Source organism: Ixodes scapularis, unplaced genomic scaffold (assembly GCF_016920785.2).
Source record: "Ixodes scapularis isolate PalLabHiFi unplaced genomic scaffold, ASM1692078v2 PGA_scaffold3__209_contigs__length_174095766, whole genome shotgun sequence".
NCBI classification, from domain to species: domain Eukaryota; kingdom Metazoa; phylum Arthropoda; class Arachnida; order Ixodida; family Ixodidae; genus Ixodes; species Ixodes scapularis.
This window is the reverse complement of record NW_024609868.1, coordinates 98,776,589-98,794,515: the sequence shown is the minus strand read 5'-3', so window position 1 is coordinate 98,794,515 and position 17,927 is coordinate 98,776,589. Positions and strand designations below refer to the sequence as shown.

General features: G+C 43.3%; 1 protein-coding gene across 1 annotated transcript in view; it reads left to right on the top strand.

Moving 5' to 3' along the window:
* The window catches only part of LOC120849738 (sodium-coupled monocarboxylate transporter 2), an 84,549-nt gene that overhangs the window by 19,914 nt on the left and 46,708 nt on the right, over positions 1 to 17,927 (top strand). Inside the window, exon 2 of the mRNA XM_040221943.3 lies at positions 6,540 to 6,605. Within this exon, the coding sequence (XP_040077877.3) occupies positions 6,540 to 6,605 (66 nt within the window). The remainder of the gene's footprint in view (positions 1 to 6,539; positions 6,606 to 17,927) is intronic.

Here is a 17,927-nt window from a genome sequence, read left to right as displayed (position 1 = left end):
TAAAGTCAATGGGAACTACCGTGCTTTTTCAGTACCGCTTCTTTCTGCAAATGGACTTTGCCCCGAGAGCCTTGAACAGCAGGCAGATCTCCTTGGGGAACACTTTCAACGTGTTTTTAGTTCCGAGCACTCTTCAGCTGCTTTTCTGAAACACAAAACTCAGGCAGAGCGGCAGTCTGTTCGGACATCCGGTGGTGCTCAAGAAGCTTACAACTCGCGCCTTACGCTGAGTGAGCTGGAACGGGTGCTGCATGAAGTCAAACCTACGGCTGCCGGACCAGATGGAATCCATTATTACAGGCTTACACATCTCCACCCCTCTACACTTGACATAGTCCTGTATTTGTTTAATCGCATTTGGCACGAGAGCACATTTCCCTCCTCATGGAGAGTGGCTACTGTTATCCCTTTGCTAAAGCCTGGAAAAGATGCATCGTGCGCGACCAGTTATCGCCCAATAGCGCTAACAAGCTGTCTTAGTAAGACTCTGGAGAGAGTGCTTAACAAACGACTCTTGTATTTTTTGGAAAAAGAAAATATCCTTGACAACTACCAGTGTAGGTTTCGTTCGTCACGGTCTACAATAGATCATTTAGTTCGTCTGGAGACTACTATTCGTGAGGCTTTCTGTAAATAAGCAGTACTGCCTGTCTGTTTTCTTTGACCTGGAAAAGGCGTACGACACGGCATGGCGTCACGGCATCCTGCAAGACCTGTATAGTTTTGGCATTCGTGGTAGAATGCTAGCATTCGTCAAGAGCTATCTGGGGATGCGTACCTTCCGTGTTAAATTGGGCACTACTTACTCTAGAGAGTTCTGCCAGGAAAATGGCGTTCCTCAGGGAGGCGTTTTGAGTGTGACACTTTTTATAGTTAAAATGAACTCAATAGCAAGGGCCATTCCACCATCTGTACAGTATTCACTCTATGTTGACGACCTTCAGATATCCGTCTCATCCTGCAACCTTGCTTTGTGCGAACGTAGGGTCCAACTAGCAATTAACAATTTGCTCAAGTGGGCAGACCGGAACGCCTTCAGCTTTTCACCTGAAAAAAAAACAGTGTCTGTTTGTTTTTCTCGCCTACGGGGAACTTCAGTGAAGCCCTTGTTCAGCATGCGATCCGCTTCAATTCCAACAAAACCTGAACATATATTCCTAGGGCTTATTTTTGACAGTAAATTGACTTTTCTTTCGCATATCAGATATCTCAAAGTAAAATGCCAAAAAGCACTAAGCATCCTTAAGGTGCTTTCCCACACCTCCTGGGGCTCTGATCGCCTCTGCCTCCTCCGAATTTACAGATCAGTGAATCGCTCGCGCCTTGATTATGGTAGTAGTGTGTATGGATCGGCAAGGCCTTCAGCCCTACGAATGCTTGACCCTATTCATCACCAGGGACTGCGGCTGTCTACAGGTGCATTTCGCACGTCGCCTATCCCCAGCCTTTACGCAGAGTCAAATGAATGGTCTCTGGAGAAGCGAAGGTTTGCTTTAGGGTTTATGTATTCGCTTAGAATTCGTTCGGTTCCCTTGCACCCTTCTCGAGAAGCTGTTGAAGAAATGAGATATAAACATACTTTTGACAACAAGCCCACTGTAATACCACCTTTTAGTATGAGAAATGCATCCAAAGCAGATTCAATTGGACTGAGTAGTACAATGCCCGTCACTCCTGTTCAACAAGCTATAGCTCCGTGGGACCACTGCCTCATTTCCTGAGACCTTTCACTAACGAAAATTAAAAAGAAAGAAACTCCACCAGAATACATAAAACAGGAATTTCTTGAGCTTCAGAGTAGATATTCTGGACACAACTCATACTACACGGATGGTACTAAGGCAGATTCGTTTGTTGAATGTGCTATGGTCGGCCCCTCTGTTCGCTGTGTAAAACGGATTGCGTGTACAGCAACTATTTTAACAGCAGAGTTATGCGGTCTCCGTCTTGCAGTTGATCACATTGTAAAAACAAAGAGCAAGCAGTCAGTCGTGTACACTGATTCACTGAGTTCTCTGCGTTCACTCTCATCATTAAAGACTTCGAAAAACCCAAAAATCATGGAGTTACAGAATAAAATTATTGATGCTTCAAAAAGGAATACTAAAATAATTTTATGTTGGGTTCCTAGCCATGTTGGTATACCCGGAAATGAAGAAGCAGACCATGCTGCAAGTTCTGCTGGTGAGCAAGAAGTGGACCTGCATGACATTCCATACAAAGGTTATAGCACACTTTTAAAGCATTGTATTAGAAGGAAGTGGCAGCAAGAATGGGATGAAGAAGTTAATAACAAGCTCCATTCTGTAAAACCACTGATCAGTCAATGGGAGAGTGCTCGACACCGTGAACTTTTCTATGAGGTTGTCTTGTGTCGAATGAGGATGGGTCATACACACCTTACTCATGGCCACCTCCTGCGCAGGGAAGAGGCCCCAGAGTATGAGAACTGTTTTAGTCCTCTAACAGTTTTACACATTTTACTTGAATGCCCAGCGTATGACAGAGAACGTCGAAAACATTTTTCTCAATTATATAATGAGCATACGCCTTGACACCTTAGTATTCTACTTGGCAACGACCCACTTGTACCACACAGTTGTGTTTTTAACTTTTTGGGAGCTATCGGTCTTTTACACCGGCTATAATTTTATATTCAACTTCATCTCCTTCACTAATTACAAGTCATATACATAGTTTTAACCTACCACAGCTACTAAAGCTCTTTCTCCTCTGAAACCTTCTCTGCAATAGTCTGTATCTGGCGCATCATAGCCTAGGATGCTTTTGCGCCATAAGACCCTAATCAATCAATCACTCAATCGTTCATTACCCTCTCCACGGGCATGTGGATGGGGCGCGAGACGGAGGAAGCCTCTCGCTGAGTTGAGGACGCTCCTGGTGAGTCCGGGGCACGGCCGGGGTGTGAAGGGGGAACCGCAGGAGGCGCATGTTCTCTCTCTCCGTCTTTCGAAATGGGTGCACGTCGGCCGAGTTGGGGGCGCGTGGGCGTGGCCTCCCTCCAGGCACCCCGGGAGGCCGGCAATGGTCCCGGTTTGAATCTCGTCGACCGTTGGGGACGTCCTGACCGCCGGCGCTCCCGAGTCAGTGCTTTCAGTGACGGGATGCCGATGATTGGTGGTCTTGAGCACGGTAGCCTCCCCTGAACCATTCCGCTTTGTATCCATGGGAGTCGCTGGAGCGTGGGCGCTTCGAGGACACAGCGGTCGGGGGCGAAGGCGTCTTGGGCTCCCTGGAGCATCACGTCGATGGGGGGCCATGTTGGATTTGGCCGGCGTCTTAAGTTTCCCTTCTAAACCACCGCCGGGTCCCTAATCCGCGACTGGGTCTTAAAATTTATCTCGTGTTTTTTTTTCTACGCGTTTGCGCTTTGTTTTGTGCGAACCGATTGATATAAAACCTTCAGAGATTTTGTCAAAAGAAGTAAAAAGACGGGAGCTCACGTGAAGTTCGTCGAGCCAAGCTGGCCCCCTGGCGGCGCCTCTTCGTCTGAGGACGACATGTGGTAGTAGATCTAGGTTTCCCTCAGTGATGTAAAAGCCAACGTCAGCATAATAACGTTTGTTAACCGTGGCACCAACATAACGCCGGTTCCGAATGTTTGTAGACATTTACCTAATGATTGGCTTGTGTCATTAGAAACCACGTGTGTTCATCGTACACTGATTTCCATTATGAAATAAAGCCTTGCTCTTCCCTTTCGAGATCTAATCGAGAATTTAAGGAGCTCCCTACGCTCCTTGCTGTTTCCTCCACGTCAGTGAACAACAGCGAAGAGTCATAAGGTGTGCCTGCGAGAGTGTTTCGAACTCTCGCGCATAATTCAACAAAAACGGTTCAAGTATTCGTACTTTTTTATGGGTTAAAACTTACGTTCACCGACATTGACAATAGAGTTAGCAGTATTTTTTGTCTCCTAAGTTTCCTGCCTGTAAATGTGCTGCAGTCTTCTTTGGTGAACCTACCTCACATGATGCGTGTTTTACAAATGTATTTTTGCGGTCAAAGTTTTTTCACGCACAAGAAACACCTTTCTCTCAATTACCTGTTCTTGGCACTTGCCACAACAAACCAGTAAACATAAAACCGGTGTATGTGAATGCCCCAAAATAACTACTGCCTTCACCTTCAATTTAAATGTTTTGCGTTTTAACGCGCTCGAGACTGTGCCCTAAATACACGCGACACTTACTCTTTTTGCAATTACATTTCTCATCAAAGGCATTCCCGCTTACTTACATGTTCAAATAACGTTGCACGAACGGTATATTTTACATGACAAAATAAAAACCGTCGTTCTCGTGCTTAAAGGCTAGCCAACAGGGTATTTATGCTCGCCGATGTTTTTATTTGAATATGACCTATAAGTGCCCACATACGCAGAGCACAATTTTATTCGTTGCGCCCTAGATGGGTCCAATGTATTCCACACCAGGAAGTGTGCGTTCGTGTGCGCTGCGCCAATTATTATCTTTGTATTGCCGCTCTAGGGAACGTTAGAGGCTCAACATTCAACACTGGTGAAATGAACCCGGCATACGAACGGTATATTTTACATGACAAAATAAAAACCGTCGTTCTCGTGCTTAAAGGCTAGCCAACAGGGTATTTATGCTCGCAGATGTTTTTATTTGAATATGACCTATAAGTGCCCACATACGCAGAGCACAATTTGCTGCTCGAAATTCCTTTTTTTCCCGTCCGAAAACAGCCAGTCTGAAAATGAACGGTGTCAGTCGCACTCACTCTCGTTTTCATGGTCACGTGGCGCTCAAACTATGTGTATCAAATGTATCAAAAATCGTGGGTTATCTAAGACACATATTCAATATTAAAAATAGGAAAGAATATGAACCCTATTTGATGTAACGTCCAAAAACCTGCAAATACGTTAATAAAAAAAAAGAGTTGCTCAGGTCACAGAAAGTACGTGTACACGTCATTTTCAATATTCCGACCTACCGCGGGCTGGACGAGGAGATGGAGGAACCCGACGGACCAACGTTGCGACGGCCATGGTGGCGCACTACTTCAGAACGTTTGTTTGTGGTACCGGCCAATCGATCTTGAAGCGCAGAACATAGAGCAGAAGGAATATAAGTGCGAAACAATCACGCGACACACGGTTCACGCAAGTTCGTCGTCGTCGACGTCGCCTGCTTCAGGGGCTGGAAAAGCGGAGGGAGAAACAATGCGATCAAACCTAGCCACGTGACTTCCGGCCATGAGCTTCGGTAATCGTGTTACAATTTCGGTTTTGAACAGTTGAGTTTTTTTTTTTTTTAATTATTATTGCTTTATTAGCATATACGCTACTGTGCATCAAAATATTGAGTGGGTAGTATCCTGACACCATATTTAATCGCCTGGCAAAAATTAAATAGAAATGTTAGTGGTGTCAGTGTCCCGTTAAGGGTACGTGACTTCAATCCGAAGCATGCTGTCCGCATTGAGTACGGGTAGCTTTTGGCCGGACACTATTGTAGTCTGGGCGTCTGCCCTTGCCCGGTAATGGCAGCTCCGAGCCTTTGAAAGAGGATTTGCCCAGGTGTATAGAAGCGAAACGCGTAGAGAGGATCAACTGCGTTACCTTCAGTATAAAGGGACCTTAGTTCATTCGGCTGCGCTTGCAGCAAAAATGATCGTGCTTTATTTGAAATTTGTTCATTAGCAAACAAGTAGAGCAGCGTATTTGAAACTTCGCTCTATTTTCTTAAATCCTCTTTTTTGTGAAAGTTTGGGTGTCGCAAGAATGTATCCAGGTAGGTATAACCATCTCAAGGTGGCAAAATACACATCTTTATCGGGCTTGATATTGCTACAGGCTTCAGTCACTTCTGTCATCGATTCGTTAAGAAACTTTTTGTTTTTAATTTTACACTAAGTTATGATTCAAAAGTATCGCAGTGTAGAGCAAAAACGGAAATAACATATACGTGCGAAAAAAGAAAGAATAGACTAGTGCGAATTTATATTTTCAAAAGGCTTTTACGTTATAAATTTTTTAGTGGTGTCTAGTTCAAGCAAACTTTGTTAGTACGAATGTCCTACTATTTAAACGACGATTCTCGGGTAAGAACCAGTCAAATGCATGCATTTTCGTCTGGTTTTAATATATAGCTCACATTATGTACCTTTCTTGGGGGTGAACGGAGATGTCCATATTAACGAGACATCACTGTATTGTTCCAAATGCAACAGTGTAGTACCAGGAATGCAGCAGAAACTATTTTCGCACACTTACAAGTAATTTCAAACACCGGTGTTCTCCTCTTTCACATGGGAGCCATCCGAAATTTGCCCTTTCCAAATGCACATAGTGGCGTAGATGGCGAAATATTATTAAGACATTTAAAGGTTTGAAAGCTATTGCTTAAAAAAGTATTTCACAGTTAGTGCGTACTACCACACTGCTGACTACTTAAATAAAGCCGTAGTCATAAAGATTCCTAAGAACTGCGCCTTGACAGTACCATCAAAGTAAGTTTGACTAACATCAATGTTTTCCTTTTCTGCAGTACCTGCGTGCTCGCTACGGAAGAAAAATCTCCCTTACGGCCTGCACAATTTACTTCATCCTAACGGTATGGCACCATCCCACAAGAAGTTTCAAATATTCTTTAAATAGGGGTCGTTACAAAGGTTTTATACATTAACGGGCGTTTCCGTTTGTCCACAAGTAAAAATGTGTCTCGTGGATTTACACCTTCAGCCCCTTGAGTAGGAATACTAAATGAGGAACTCACCCTCATTTTTTTTTGTATTTTAGTCGTGTCTAAGGCCACAATATATATATATATATATATATGGGTGGTTTCATCTCAGATCCTGCAGGCAAAAAGGGTCGAATTTTTAATTTCGATGAAAAACATATATGTTACGGCGCCGTTTCTAAAAACGCAGTAGCCACAAACCGCAAGTTCGTCGGATTTTTTGTTTTCGACTTATGAATTTCTAAAGAGGCCCCGGCGAAAAGCAGTGTTTTTTACACACGTCGTGGATCGGATGCTTCGCTTGATCTCCCGCCGTGAATTTTCAGTCCACATTATATTATCTTTTTTCAAGCACTCTGTGGACACATTTAAAAGGCTCCAATATCATAAAATTAATTTAGGCGTTTTGCTTTTTTTCTGTAAAAATGTCAAAAACGCCCCCTCAGTCAATTGTTGACGAACATTGACAATTAATTACTGGCCATCTACTTCAATTCAATTCAATTCAATTTTTATTTTCAGATCAAGTAATACAAAATAAAGAGCTGGCCCACAAAAGCAGCATTCTGCTTGTATGTGGGGCCAGGCGACCAACTAGAATACATGTTGTAACAAAAACAAAGAAAGATAGCACTCCGCAACACAAAACAAAAATGAAAGGAACACCCAAATAGCAACACAAATAAATACAAAAATGGAACACGTTAGAAGCATGAAATATAGGTGCTTATATCCAAGTCTGCTCATGCAACCATGAAATAAAAGTACGAAATATCTGCAACGGTCAGGCTACGATATCTACAGCTCGGATGCTCGGCACCAATTCCTTACTTTCCTTTTTAGTGCCCTAGTGGAATCTATATTCATAAGGGACTCTGGGAGTTCGTTAAATAAAGAAGGAATGTAATGATTTCTGTTTTTCTTTCCATACAGTGTGTATATTTTCGGAATGACGTATCTTTCAATACGTCTCAAATTTCTATTTTTATTTACGACAGTTTTGTAGGAATTACTGAAATAATTATTTGTTATTGCTACGTATGTAAAAAAGCTTTTAAAAAACAGGATGTTCAGCTCTTTAGCTTTCTCTTGAGTTTCCAATACTTGATATGAAGTTCCATATGATATGTTGTTTATCATGTGCTTTAGTATCCTATCTATCGCTCGTGTTTTGTATTCTGAACAATGACCGTACAGTGTAATACCGTACCGTAATGCAGCTTCCGCCAAACATTTAAACACAAGTAATCTTATCTTCAAGCTGCGCATACTTTTGAGTTTATACAAATACGCTGATATGACTCGCAGTTTTTTTACAACACATTCCACCTGCGCATTCCACAGCATGTGTTCGTCAACAAAGACGCCTAAATATTTAACTGAACTGTCGTATGTTAACGGTTTACAGCTGCAATCCAGACACTGCACCGAGTGCAAGCAAATATTTGGAGATGTTACTATCTGTTTGTGCGGATTTCGAAAACACATCAGTTTTGTTTTTGCAACATTCACATGAATGGGTTACATAAATATTTTTTATGTCCACGGAGAGCCCAAAACAGGCTCTTTATATATATTATAAAGTGACTCGGCTTTATAAAATATCTTGTGCGGTACGTTTACGTTAATGTGATGTGAAAACCAAAAATGACCATATGTGAAATTGGTTTTCTAAAAAAAAACAGTTTTTTATTTTTTTCATTTTTTGTTAAATTGTAGAAGTAATAGTTTTCTACACGAAAATTAAGTCGAGAAAGTGTGTATTTTGTTTGAATGTTCTATATTTACGCATCAATATCGTACAAAAACGTGTTTTTATGGCTCGAAATGGACTTGCGAATTGCGCGTCTTCACAAACTTGGAAAACATTTTTTTCCTTTTCCAACCTTCCCACATAACAATCAAATATAGTAGTTCTACCCTGTTATATTTATTTATTATTTAAATTTTATTATAGGCGGCAAGCTATATCGGAGGAGTTAAAAAAAGAAAGTAACACTTCTTAACAGACCAGCAGGTGTCGTAAATTTTTAACGTGTGGGAGTCGACAGACGTCGTATTGATTTGGGGCCCTCATTGGCCTGCATGAACGTCCCGCCCTTTCGGAGCCAGCAGATGACCACGACCTTTCGCGCTCGTTGTGTTAGATAGGCCGGCCCGTGACAGTAAAGCGAGCAGCGCACCCTGTGTCACGAGGAGTGGAATGGTACGAATGTGTCGTTAACGCGGCGAACAGTGACAGTCACCCAGGAGGAGTCAGTCAGAGTATTCCACAAGGGAAAGCAAAGGAATCGTTGCTTGAAAGGACGAGGACACCACGGCCTTACAATATCGACGGTCAACAACTGTTCTGCCAGCTAAAACAACGCCGCGTGCGCGCTAAAACCGGCGGCGCGGTACACAAATCTTGCAGACGCACACAGGAAGATGGGTCAGTTTCGTTGGGGATGTGGGAAAATTTGAAACCAGCCATCCGTGCATGCGTGAAACGATACCGCCTGCTTGCCCGAGCTTCGAGCGCCCTTTCCTTACCTTGAAACGGCCGTGCTCTCTCTCTCTCTCCGGGGAGATCCGATAGCACCGAAGGGTTATCTATTAAACTTGAGGAAGAAACGAGAAGGGACTGTTTAAGTTTAATTATCCCCACCAACCCGCTCGTTCTGTCCTTATAAAGGGTTATCCCTTTTGGAAACAGCAAAGCCCGGAGATTGACATTAAAACGAGCGTGTTGGTAAATATACTTGTGTTTGTATTCTGCCTGGAGACTAGTTGGGCCGAAGTCAGCGTCCTTGTCAACTATAACCGTTTGTGAAGAGTGGGCTTCTCCCGAGTTCAAAAGTTACCGCCGGCTGACGTGTTCTTTCGAAAGAGGGAAAGGGAAAGAGAAAGTTTGAGTAACTGCAGAAACTACCTTGAAAGCTCCTTTCCCGAAATAAAGCTTGAGGCAGTCTCGGTTACCTTCTCGCGCATCGCTGCTCGAATCTATTCTTCACTTTGTTTCGCACAGTCACTGTTCCGCATAGCCGTCGTGGGTGTGCTTAATAGAGGGTGGAACAGATTCGAGCATCATCTGGACGCCGTCATCCTGCCAGAGTTCAGTGTCGTGGGACCGACTCGTGTGGGTTTCTTCGCCCCGCTGAACTTTGTTTCTCGGGTGCGGTTGTTTCTGAACGTTCTTTTTTTTTTTCAATGTTTTCTTACTAACTGTTTGTTAGCACTGTACAGTTGTTGGGTTTGTTTTGTCATGGCGTAGCGGCGGTGATGTAGAGAGCGTGTTCGCACGCATTTGGTTGCGTCCCGTTTAGGAAATGCCCGGAGGAGTTGGTCTTTGTTCTTCCGTCTTTATTAAATTATTGTTTTTTTTTTGTTTTGTTTTTCACCTTTACGTGTCGTCGACTTCTTTGTCTGACTGTCCACCAGGCGTGGACCCATCGCCTTGCCACCGCTCGAACCTAAATACTTTATTTTCTTAACGCAATTTTCATTAAGATCGGAGTTGGACAACTTTATTCCTATTTATTTATTTTTATTTCCTACCCCTCTCCGTGACACACTCTCTGTGTGTTTCTGACCGTTTCTGTGTCATCACTTTTGTGTATTACGGAAGTGAAAGGACATTCCCTCGTGACCTGTGCGATGTGCGGTGAACAAACCCCAGTGTTTGGTTTCGGAAAGAATGGTATATCATATATCGACGATGTGGTGACTTTCTTTGTCTTAGTAATAAGACAGCTAATAGCTAGCCGTGATAGTTTACTGTGAAAGGTTTATAAATCGAAACAATACAACGTCTGTGCCTTTTGGTTATTGAAAGTCTACTAGGCCTGCTGATTTGGTTAGAGATGTTTCTCGTGGTTCCCGCTCTTATCAAAACATAAATAAATATTCAATACCACAAAATTCGTTTATAATTGATTACAAAATGCAGAAGAAAATTCAAGAAAAAATTTTCACAATTCATAGAGACGCATGGGTCGCTATGTCTGACTTAGGTCTTGCAAAACAAAGACGCCTTTTTCCGATATTGAGGCCTAAATATAAAACATTAAAAAAAATACACATTTTCTCGGCTTAATTTTCGTGTAGACAACTATCATATCTACATTTAAACAAAATATAAAAAAATAAAAAAAATGTTTTTTTTTTAGAAAATCAATTTCAAAAATGGTACTTTTTGGTTTTCGCATAATATTAACGTAAATGTACCGCAAAGGATATTTTATACAGCCGAGTCATTTTATAATACGGATAAAGAGCGTGTCTTGGGCTCTCCGTGGATATAAACAATATCAATGTAACCCAAGTAGATCACCGGTAATTAATTGTCAAAGTTCGTCAACAATTGACCGAGGGGGCGTTTTTGACATTTTTACAGAAAAAAAGCAAAACGCCTAAAATTATTTTATGCTATTGGAGCATTTTACCTGTGCTCACAAAGTGTTTGAAAAAAGTTAATATAGTGTGGACTGAAAATCCACGGCGGGAGATCAAGCGAAACATCCAACCCACGACGGGTGTGAAAAACACTGCTTTTCTCCACGGCCTCTTTAAAAATTCATAAGTCGAGAACGAAAAATCCGACGAACTTGTTTGTGGCGACTGCGGTTTTAGAGACGCCGCCATAACATATATTTTTTTCATCGAAATTAAAAATTCGACCTTTTTTGCCTGCACGATTTGAAATGAAACCACCCATATATATATATAAATTAATGAAGTCGCGCTTCGAAATGTTGTTGGAGTTTTAAAGCAATTATGGAGTCGACGTTTCGGCCTGAGACAGGCCTTCTTCAAGAATGCATGGTTGCCACAATCGGTTACAGAATTTTTTTCGGTTTCCACACCCGTGTCGCGTCACGTGTCAGATCACGTGTTGGAACTGTTAAACTTCCGTGTTTCCTCTTTTTTTTTTAATGCAGGGGATTTGTTTATGCATTTTGGCCGAGCATTTGCTTGATTCACTGTGTGCGCTTTTTTTCAAAACTTTTTTTTTTATGCAGGGGGTTTTTCCATGCGCGTTGGCGTATATATACTACGTGCGCTTATTTAATTTTTTTTCTATTCAGGGGTTCGTCTATGCGTTTTGGTGTTGATTTACTGTGTGCGCTTAATTCATGGTTTTTTTCACCGTGCTTTGTATGGCTTTACGTCCTCCTGAGGCGTGCGTTGCTGGCCATCTGGGCCGATCCAACTCTGTGAACGTGACTGCGCCTTCCGTACGTGACCGCACTCCGTTTCTGGGGTCACGAAAGCTGACGCGGCCTTTGGTTGGCTCGGATGGCTGGCGGCGTCTACTGCAGCCGGGCGGGGAGTGGGACGGAGTATTGCAGCGTTTTTTATTTCGGAAATTTACACATGATCTGACACGTGACGCGACCCGCGTGTGCAAAACCGAAAACAACTCTGTAACCGATTTTGGCGACCAGTCTTGAAGAAGGCCTGTCTCAGGCGGAAACGTCGACTCACTGAATGCTTAAGAACTCCAACAACGCCTCGAAGTGCCACTTCATCACTTTATAGTCTTTGACATCCTACGCTATATATATATATATATATATATATATATATATATATATATATATATATATATATATATATATATATATATATATATATATAGAGAGAGAGAGAGAGAGAGAGAGAGAACGAACCCACGTACAGCTAATTATTGTCGATATCGAACTCACGGAAATCTTCAATGAAAATGCATGTAAAAAGTACGTTTTATAACGACCAACATATTGACTATATCGAACTTTTCCCCCCATCGTGAAGGCTTCCAAAGACGTGTCAACAATCATCTTCAAGCCTGCCCCTTCCCCTCCAAAAAAGTAGGAAAGAAATAAAATTCCAAAAGCTCAAGTTATGAACAAAAGCGAGCGAAGAGAAGCGATTCAAAGGGGAGAAAGCTAAAAAGTACACTCCGCACCAACGCGCATAAAAAAGGAACGTTTCATCCCTAAACGGTTGCCTACGAAGAGAAGCGATTCAAAAGGGAGATAAGCTAAAAAAAAAAACTCTGCACACATGCAAAAAAAGAAAAAAAAAAAGGCTTTCCAGCGCGTTGTTACAAGGCGGAAGCGAAGAGATGAGAAAGAAGGAGAGGCTCTCACCTTACAGCGAAAGCATCGTGGAAGTGCGTTGGAAATGGTTTTTGCTATATCGAATTACTTGCTATATCGAACCGATCGTGGCATTTCCTGCTGTTCGTTATAAACGGGTTTCATATTGCTACGCGAATTTGTTTACCATGTCTGTTAACTGAATATAATAAATGGCGGGCTTACGTGACTTCACATTATATTCATGTGACCCTTGCAACTGGCACAGGCCTCTACACTTTCATTAGGGTGTTTTTGTAGATAGTTCTATATTGTCCGCACGAATTTGAGGCCGCCAAGCTGCGCATGCGCGCCTCTCTGCACAAGAATACGGAACATAGTACCTCACTAATTGCGTTTTAATAGAGAGGTTTTGACCCGGCCTCCGAGCGTTGAATTAGAGTACCGGAGAACAGCGTAGATAGCGCCGCTAACGTTTAATTTATGTGGAGAATTAATCAGGCACCGAATTTCCCTAACTGAACTTTTGTGCAGTTCTAGCGTTGAAGAGTTATAATTTGTTTTACAAAAATAATCAGGCACGAAAATTCAGGAGGTTTACTTGCGTACAGTTTTAGCAGCTAAGAGTCTTAGTGTGCTACATCTAACTTGTGCCAGGACATGGAAATCCAATCTCCTCGATCTTTTTGATAAACCCGGGAAGTACAAAATGTGTCATGCGTGATTAGGCGGTCGTTAAGATTTGCTATTATTTGTTGCGGTGTACTCTGTGTTGTTTTGAATGCACTGCACACTCCGCGCTCTTGTGATCTCCGGGTCCATCGGAATGACGCAAAGAAGTTTAAATTTCATCGGAGCGAGAGTTTCTCACGAGCACGTTTTAACAAGTTTTTCCTAGGCTCTGTTTCTTTAGTGGGTGCGTGCCGGGCCTTGAGTTTTAGTGCGTTTGGTTTGTAAGAAGCCTTTGTTGTAACTCAAGGAACAGCGAGGGGAGGAGGCATATAGACCTTTTTCAAAAGTCACGTGTTGATTATTATACGGTCGGAACCACTGCAAAATGGCGGAGTGACTGCATCGAGAGACGTGTAAGTCCTTCCATAAGACAGCGAACGCCGGAGCGCGGCCAACATTCCGAGCAGACGAGCCAATCAAACAGCGTTGAAATTGCAGCGTCCCTGCGATCATCACCTTTTTCTGTGGATGTGTTTTTTTCAGTATGCCGTGACGTTGATGTTTTAGTCCGCCATTGTGCAAAAATTTCACAGGTGGCAACAGAGTACCGTATTTTGAAAGGGATCGGATGCTTGGACGAGTTGAGTAGTCATCATCTAGAAAATAACGCAAAATTAAACTCACTCACACTGAAGACACACGCACACCGGAAAAAAGATCACTGACATCTCGACGTGGGTGATCTGATTTTTTTCCGGTGTGCATGTGTGTTCAGTGTGAGTGAGTTTAATTTTGCGCTATTTCATACACACTAAACATCGTAACACCCTGGTGGGTGTAAATAAATGGCTTGTCCTTTAACTAACACCCATTTGGGTGTAGCAAAACGCCCTAAAACAAGGGCGTTATTCCTAACACCCCCTAAAATAGGGTGTTTTCCCTAACACCTTTAAAGGACGGCGTTATTCCGAACACCCTTAAATTAGGGTGTGATTCAACTGTACACCTTTTTATTAGGGCGTTATGACTGCGCAGTACGCAATCTAAATTGCTCGTATCACCGCCAGAAAGGGAAATAAAAAAGACGGGATTACCAACACCCGTAAAGTACGGCGTAATAACACAAAAGAGTGCACGAAAAAATGACTGCAAATGCCTGGTTCACTTTTTATTTTTTAATCAAGGTTCTAAGAGGTTCTACAAAATTCTCCATAGACGATGGCAAGCAGGTCATCTGGCCGCAGCCATGTCTGTGCTTATGCGGGCAAGTGCGTGCAATTACAACCGTGCCAAACGGCAAAGCTACGTTCACGCGCACGTAATCAAACTTGGCGAAAGCAAGACTGAAAGAAATAGTTCTCTTTTATCCTCGCAATTCCACTACGACCAAGACGCTTCTAAACCAGTGGCGGTCCGTGCGTGTAAGGTCATGAATATTTCAACCGGATATTGTTTCATAACCCCTTCAAATTGTACCACCGAAGGCCCTAGTTGAATCTCCAACTGCACTTTTCTTGTGACAATTATGCTTCCTTGCACTGGTGACGTGGACAAAACTGGCATGCTTGCAAAGACGGTACGACCGGGAGTTGCTTGGGACGTAAGCGGCAGTTCATGTTTGTAAACCGTAAAATGGTCTATTGAAACGGAAGCAGGGAGCCTATGTTCTAAAATGTTTCGTTACTCCTAAAAATAAACGTAAGTGGCGGAAGTGGCGATATCGCGTTTCATTGGTTTGAGGTTCAAATGACGAAAGTTACCTATTTTCGCAATTTGACCTTCTAACCAATCAAACGCGATATCGTCGCTTCCGTTTCTTTTTGAGGAGAAATGAAACATTTTTTCTAACATAGCCCCCTTGGACTACTATCAGAAGCATGCTTCCAGAGTACTAACAAATAACACAGTGATCTCATGTAATCCGATTCGGGCAGCACAGAACTATCCACAAACACAATGTCGAGGATGAAGGCGGTCGCTCACATTCAGCGGAAGTTTCGCGGTCGCCGATGAGCACCTCTCTGTCGTGATAGATGCGTAATCCGATTCGGGCAGCACAAAACAACGCAAACACAATGCCGAGGTTGAAGGCGGTCGGTCACATTCAACAGAACTCTCGCGGCCGCCGATGAGCAGCTCTTTGTCGAAACGCATCCAATACAGCACAATAATTCCTTGGACTCCGACGAAATAAACGACCATTTCCGAAAAGTTGGCATGGATGTATTCCGGCCGTTCACGACGAAAAATCACGGCAGCGACTGAAACGCGCGAAAAACAGGAATACACTGACATGCGCCCCCCTTTTTGTAAACCAGACCTACGTGGCCCCTACACAGTAAATATTTTAACACCCAAAATCGTGTTAAAAGGGTGTTTGTTTTAACCAGCACCCTCCCTACACCCTTCCTACACCCTTTTTACACGATTTTGAGTATTGGTGGGTGTAACAGGGGTGTACGAGAAGGCTTACACCCTACATACACCCCTCTTACACCCCTATCACACCCACAATTTGAAATATGCTCAGGAAATCGTGTTAGAAGGGTGTAGGCACTCGTCGCAACACCCCCCGTTCATAACGTGTAGGAAGGGTGTGATGGACTTATATGATTTCAAAGAGTCAGAGTTAATCACGTTGAAGAAACCCTTGTCTACGAGAGGAACCGGTAAGGACATCGTGACATCGATTGATCGTCATCGTGGTATAGCAGCATGTGCCCCAAATCGAGGAGCTAGCTATGAAATGAGTCGGAAAAAAAAAATGTCGCCTGCATCAGCAAGCTCGAATTTTTATCTAATATGTGCTTTAAGCGGTGGATTTTATACTTTGTGCAATACCAAGACGTAGCTCAGATTGCTTGGAATTATGTAGCGATGCATCGGTCTGGGCGTCCCGTCAAAACTTCAGGACATCAACGAGAACGTGCAAGAATGCGCGTCACATTAATCTTACACAAATCCGCTTTCCCCTCTGTTTGGTCAAATCCGCTTTCCCCTCTGTTTGGTCATCGACGCCGTTTTTTTTCACGCCAGAGGAGAGGCCATTTATTCCTACCGGTTTTTGCCCGAAAACCCGGCGCAAATGACAATGAGCAGTGCTCTATGCTTCCGTCCACGGTCAAGTGGTTAACGGACGTCAACATACTTTTCATTCACACGGTGTGAGACGGGCGTAATGTTGATACTGTCGATTACACCCATGATTTTATAACCGTTCATGTTTATTGCTTTGATGAAACGGTTGCTGGTGTACGGCGGTACCAACATCGAATATAATTAATCGCCACACAAAGGCGTGTATGATTAGGAAGTGCCAGAGAATGTGTTTTGCAACTCCGATCGAACTCTTCCTCCGAGAGGAGCCGAAAATTACGTGTCGCGCGTGCATCAGTTTTATCAGTTCAACTTCGATTTAAAAAAATCACCTCTGCTCGCAAAAGGTGACCGAAGACGTGTAAATATACAGCCCAGGCAACACAACGTATATCGCCGATACTGGATCTATTCAAAAAGATTGTGCCCACACCATTTTGGTTCAGCCTATATTTAACGAATGGGATCCGTCGCGCCAACGATATCCTGACATAACGTACGCGACGCCGTTTTTAGTTGAGTGTTGAGACTGGGTCACTACCACTTCGGCCGGCCCTCGCGGAAGGGCCAAGCGTGGATTAGGGCCGAGCGAGCCGGAACTGCCGAGTGCGGGGGCTAGGCCGGCGACTGCGAAAGGGCCGGGAGGAATGTCAAGGCCGAAAGAGGGGGGAAGGCCGGGCACGGTGGCAAGGCTAAGGGACGCGAAAGGGCCGAGAACGGGTGTGGGGATTAGAGCGATCAGCACACGCGTGGCTACTCCGGCGTCGCGGGAATTCGTTGAAAAGAAGACCGATAGATGGCGCGCCCTGTTTTTCGCTCCTTTCTGTTTGGGGACCTGTTTGGTCGGACAAGTTTAGTTTGGAAACCTGTTTTTTTTTCTTTTTTTAACGCACAGTTTATTAGCAAAACTTTCATAAGGAAAAATATGAAGGAAACCAGCCCGTCCTGGGTTTAGAAACCCAGGACTGGTTGGTTTCCTTTATATGTTTAATTGAAAATCCGCTCGCTAGGTAGGCCAAAGTAGCAGCCCTCTTATCCGCTCGGCCATGGACGCATGAGGTATTTTGCGGCAACTTTTTAGGAATATAAATAGAAAAAACGAGAATGCACATCTCATGTTTTTATTTAGTTATTTATTTATTTATTTTTTCATTTCTTTCTATTACGAATTTTAGCAATCTCAAATATACTTGCCGCAGCTAAAGGACAGCAAGATGTTTACTTTCAGTCATGACTAAAACTGTTGAGTCCCGCTACGACACCGGAATCGAAATTTTGCAATCGGTGCGAGAACAGTAGCCGTGGTTCCAGCCGGCCCGATACGCGCCCAGGCATAACTACTCCATGGCCGATCGCACCGCTG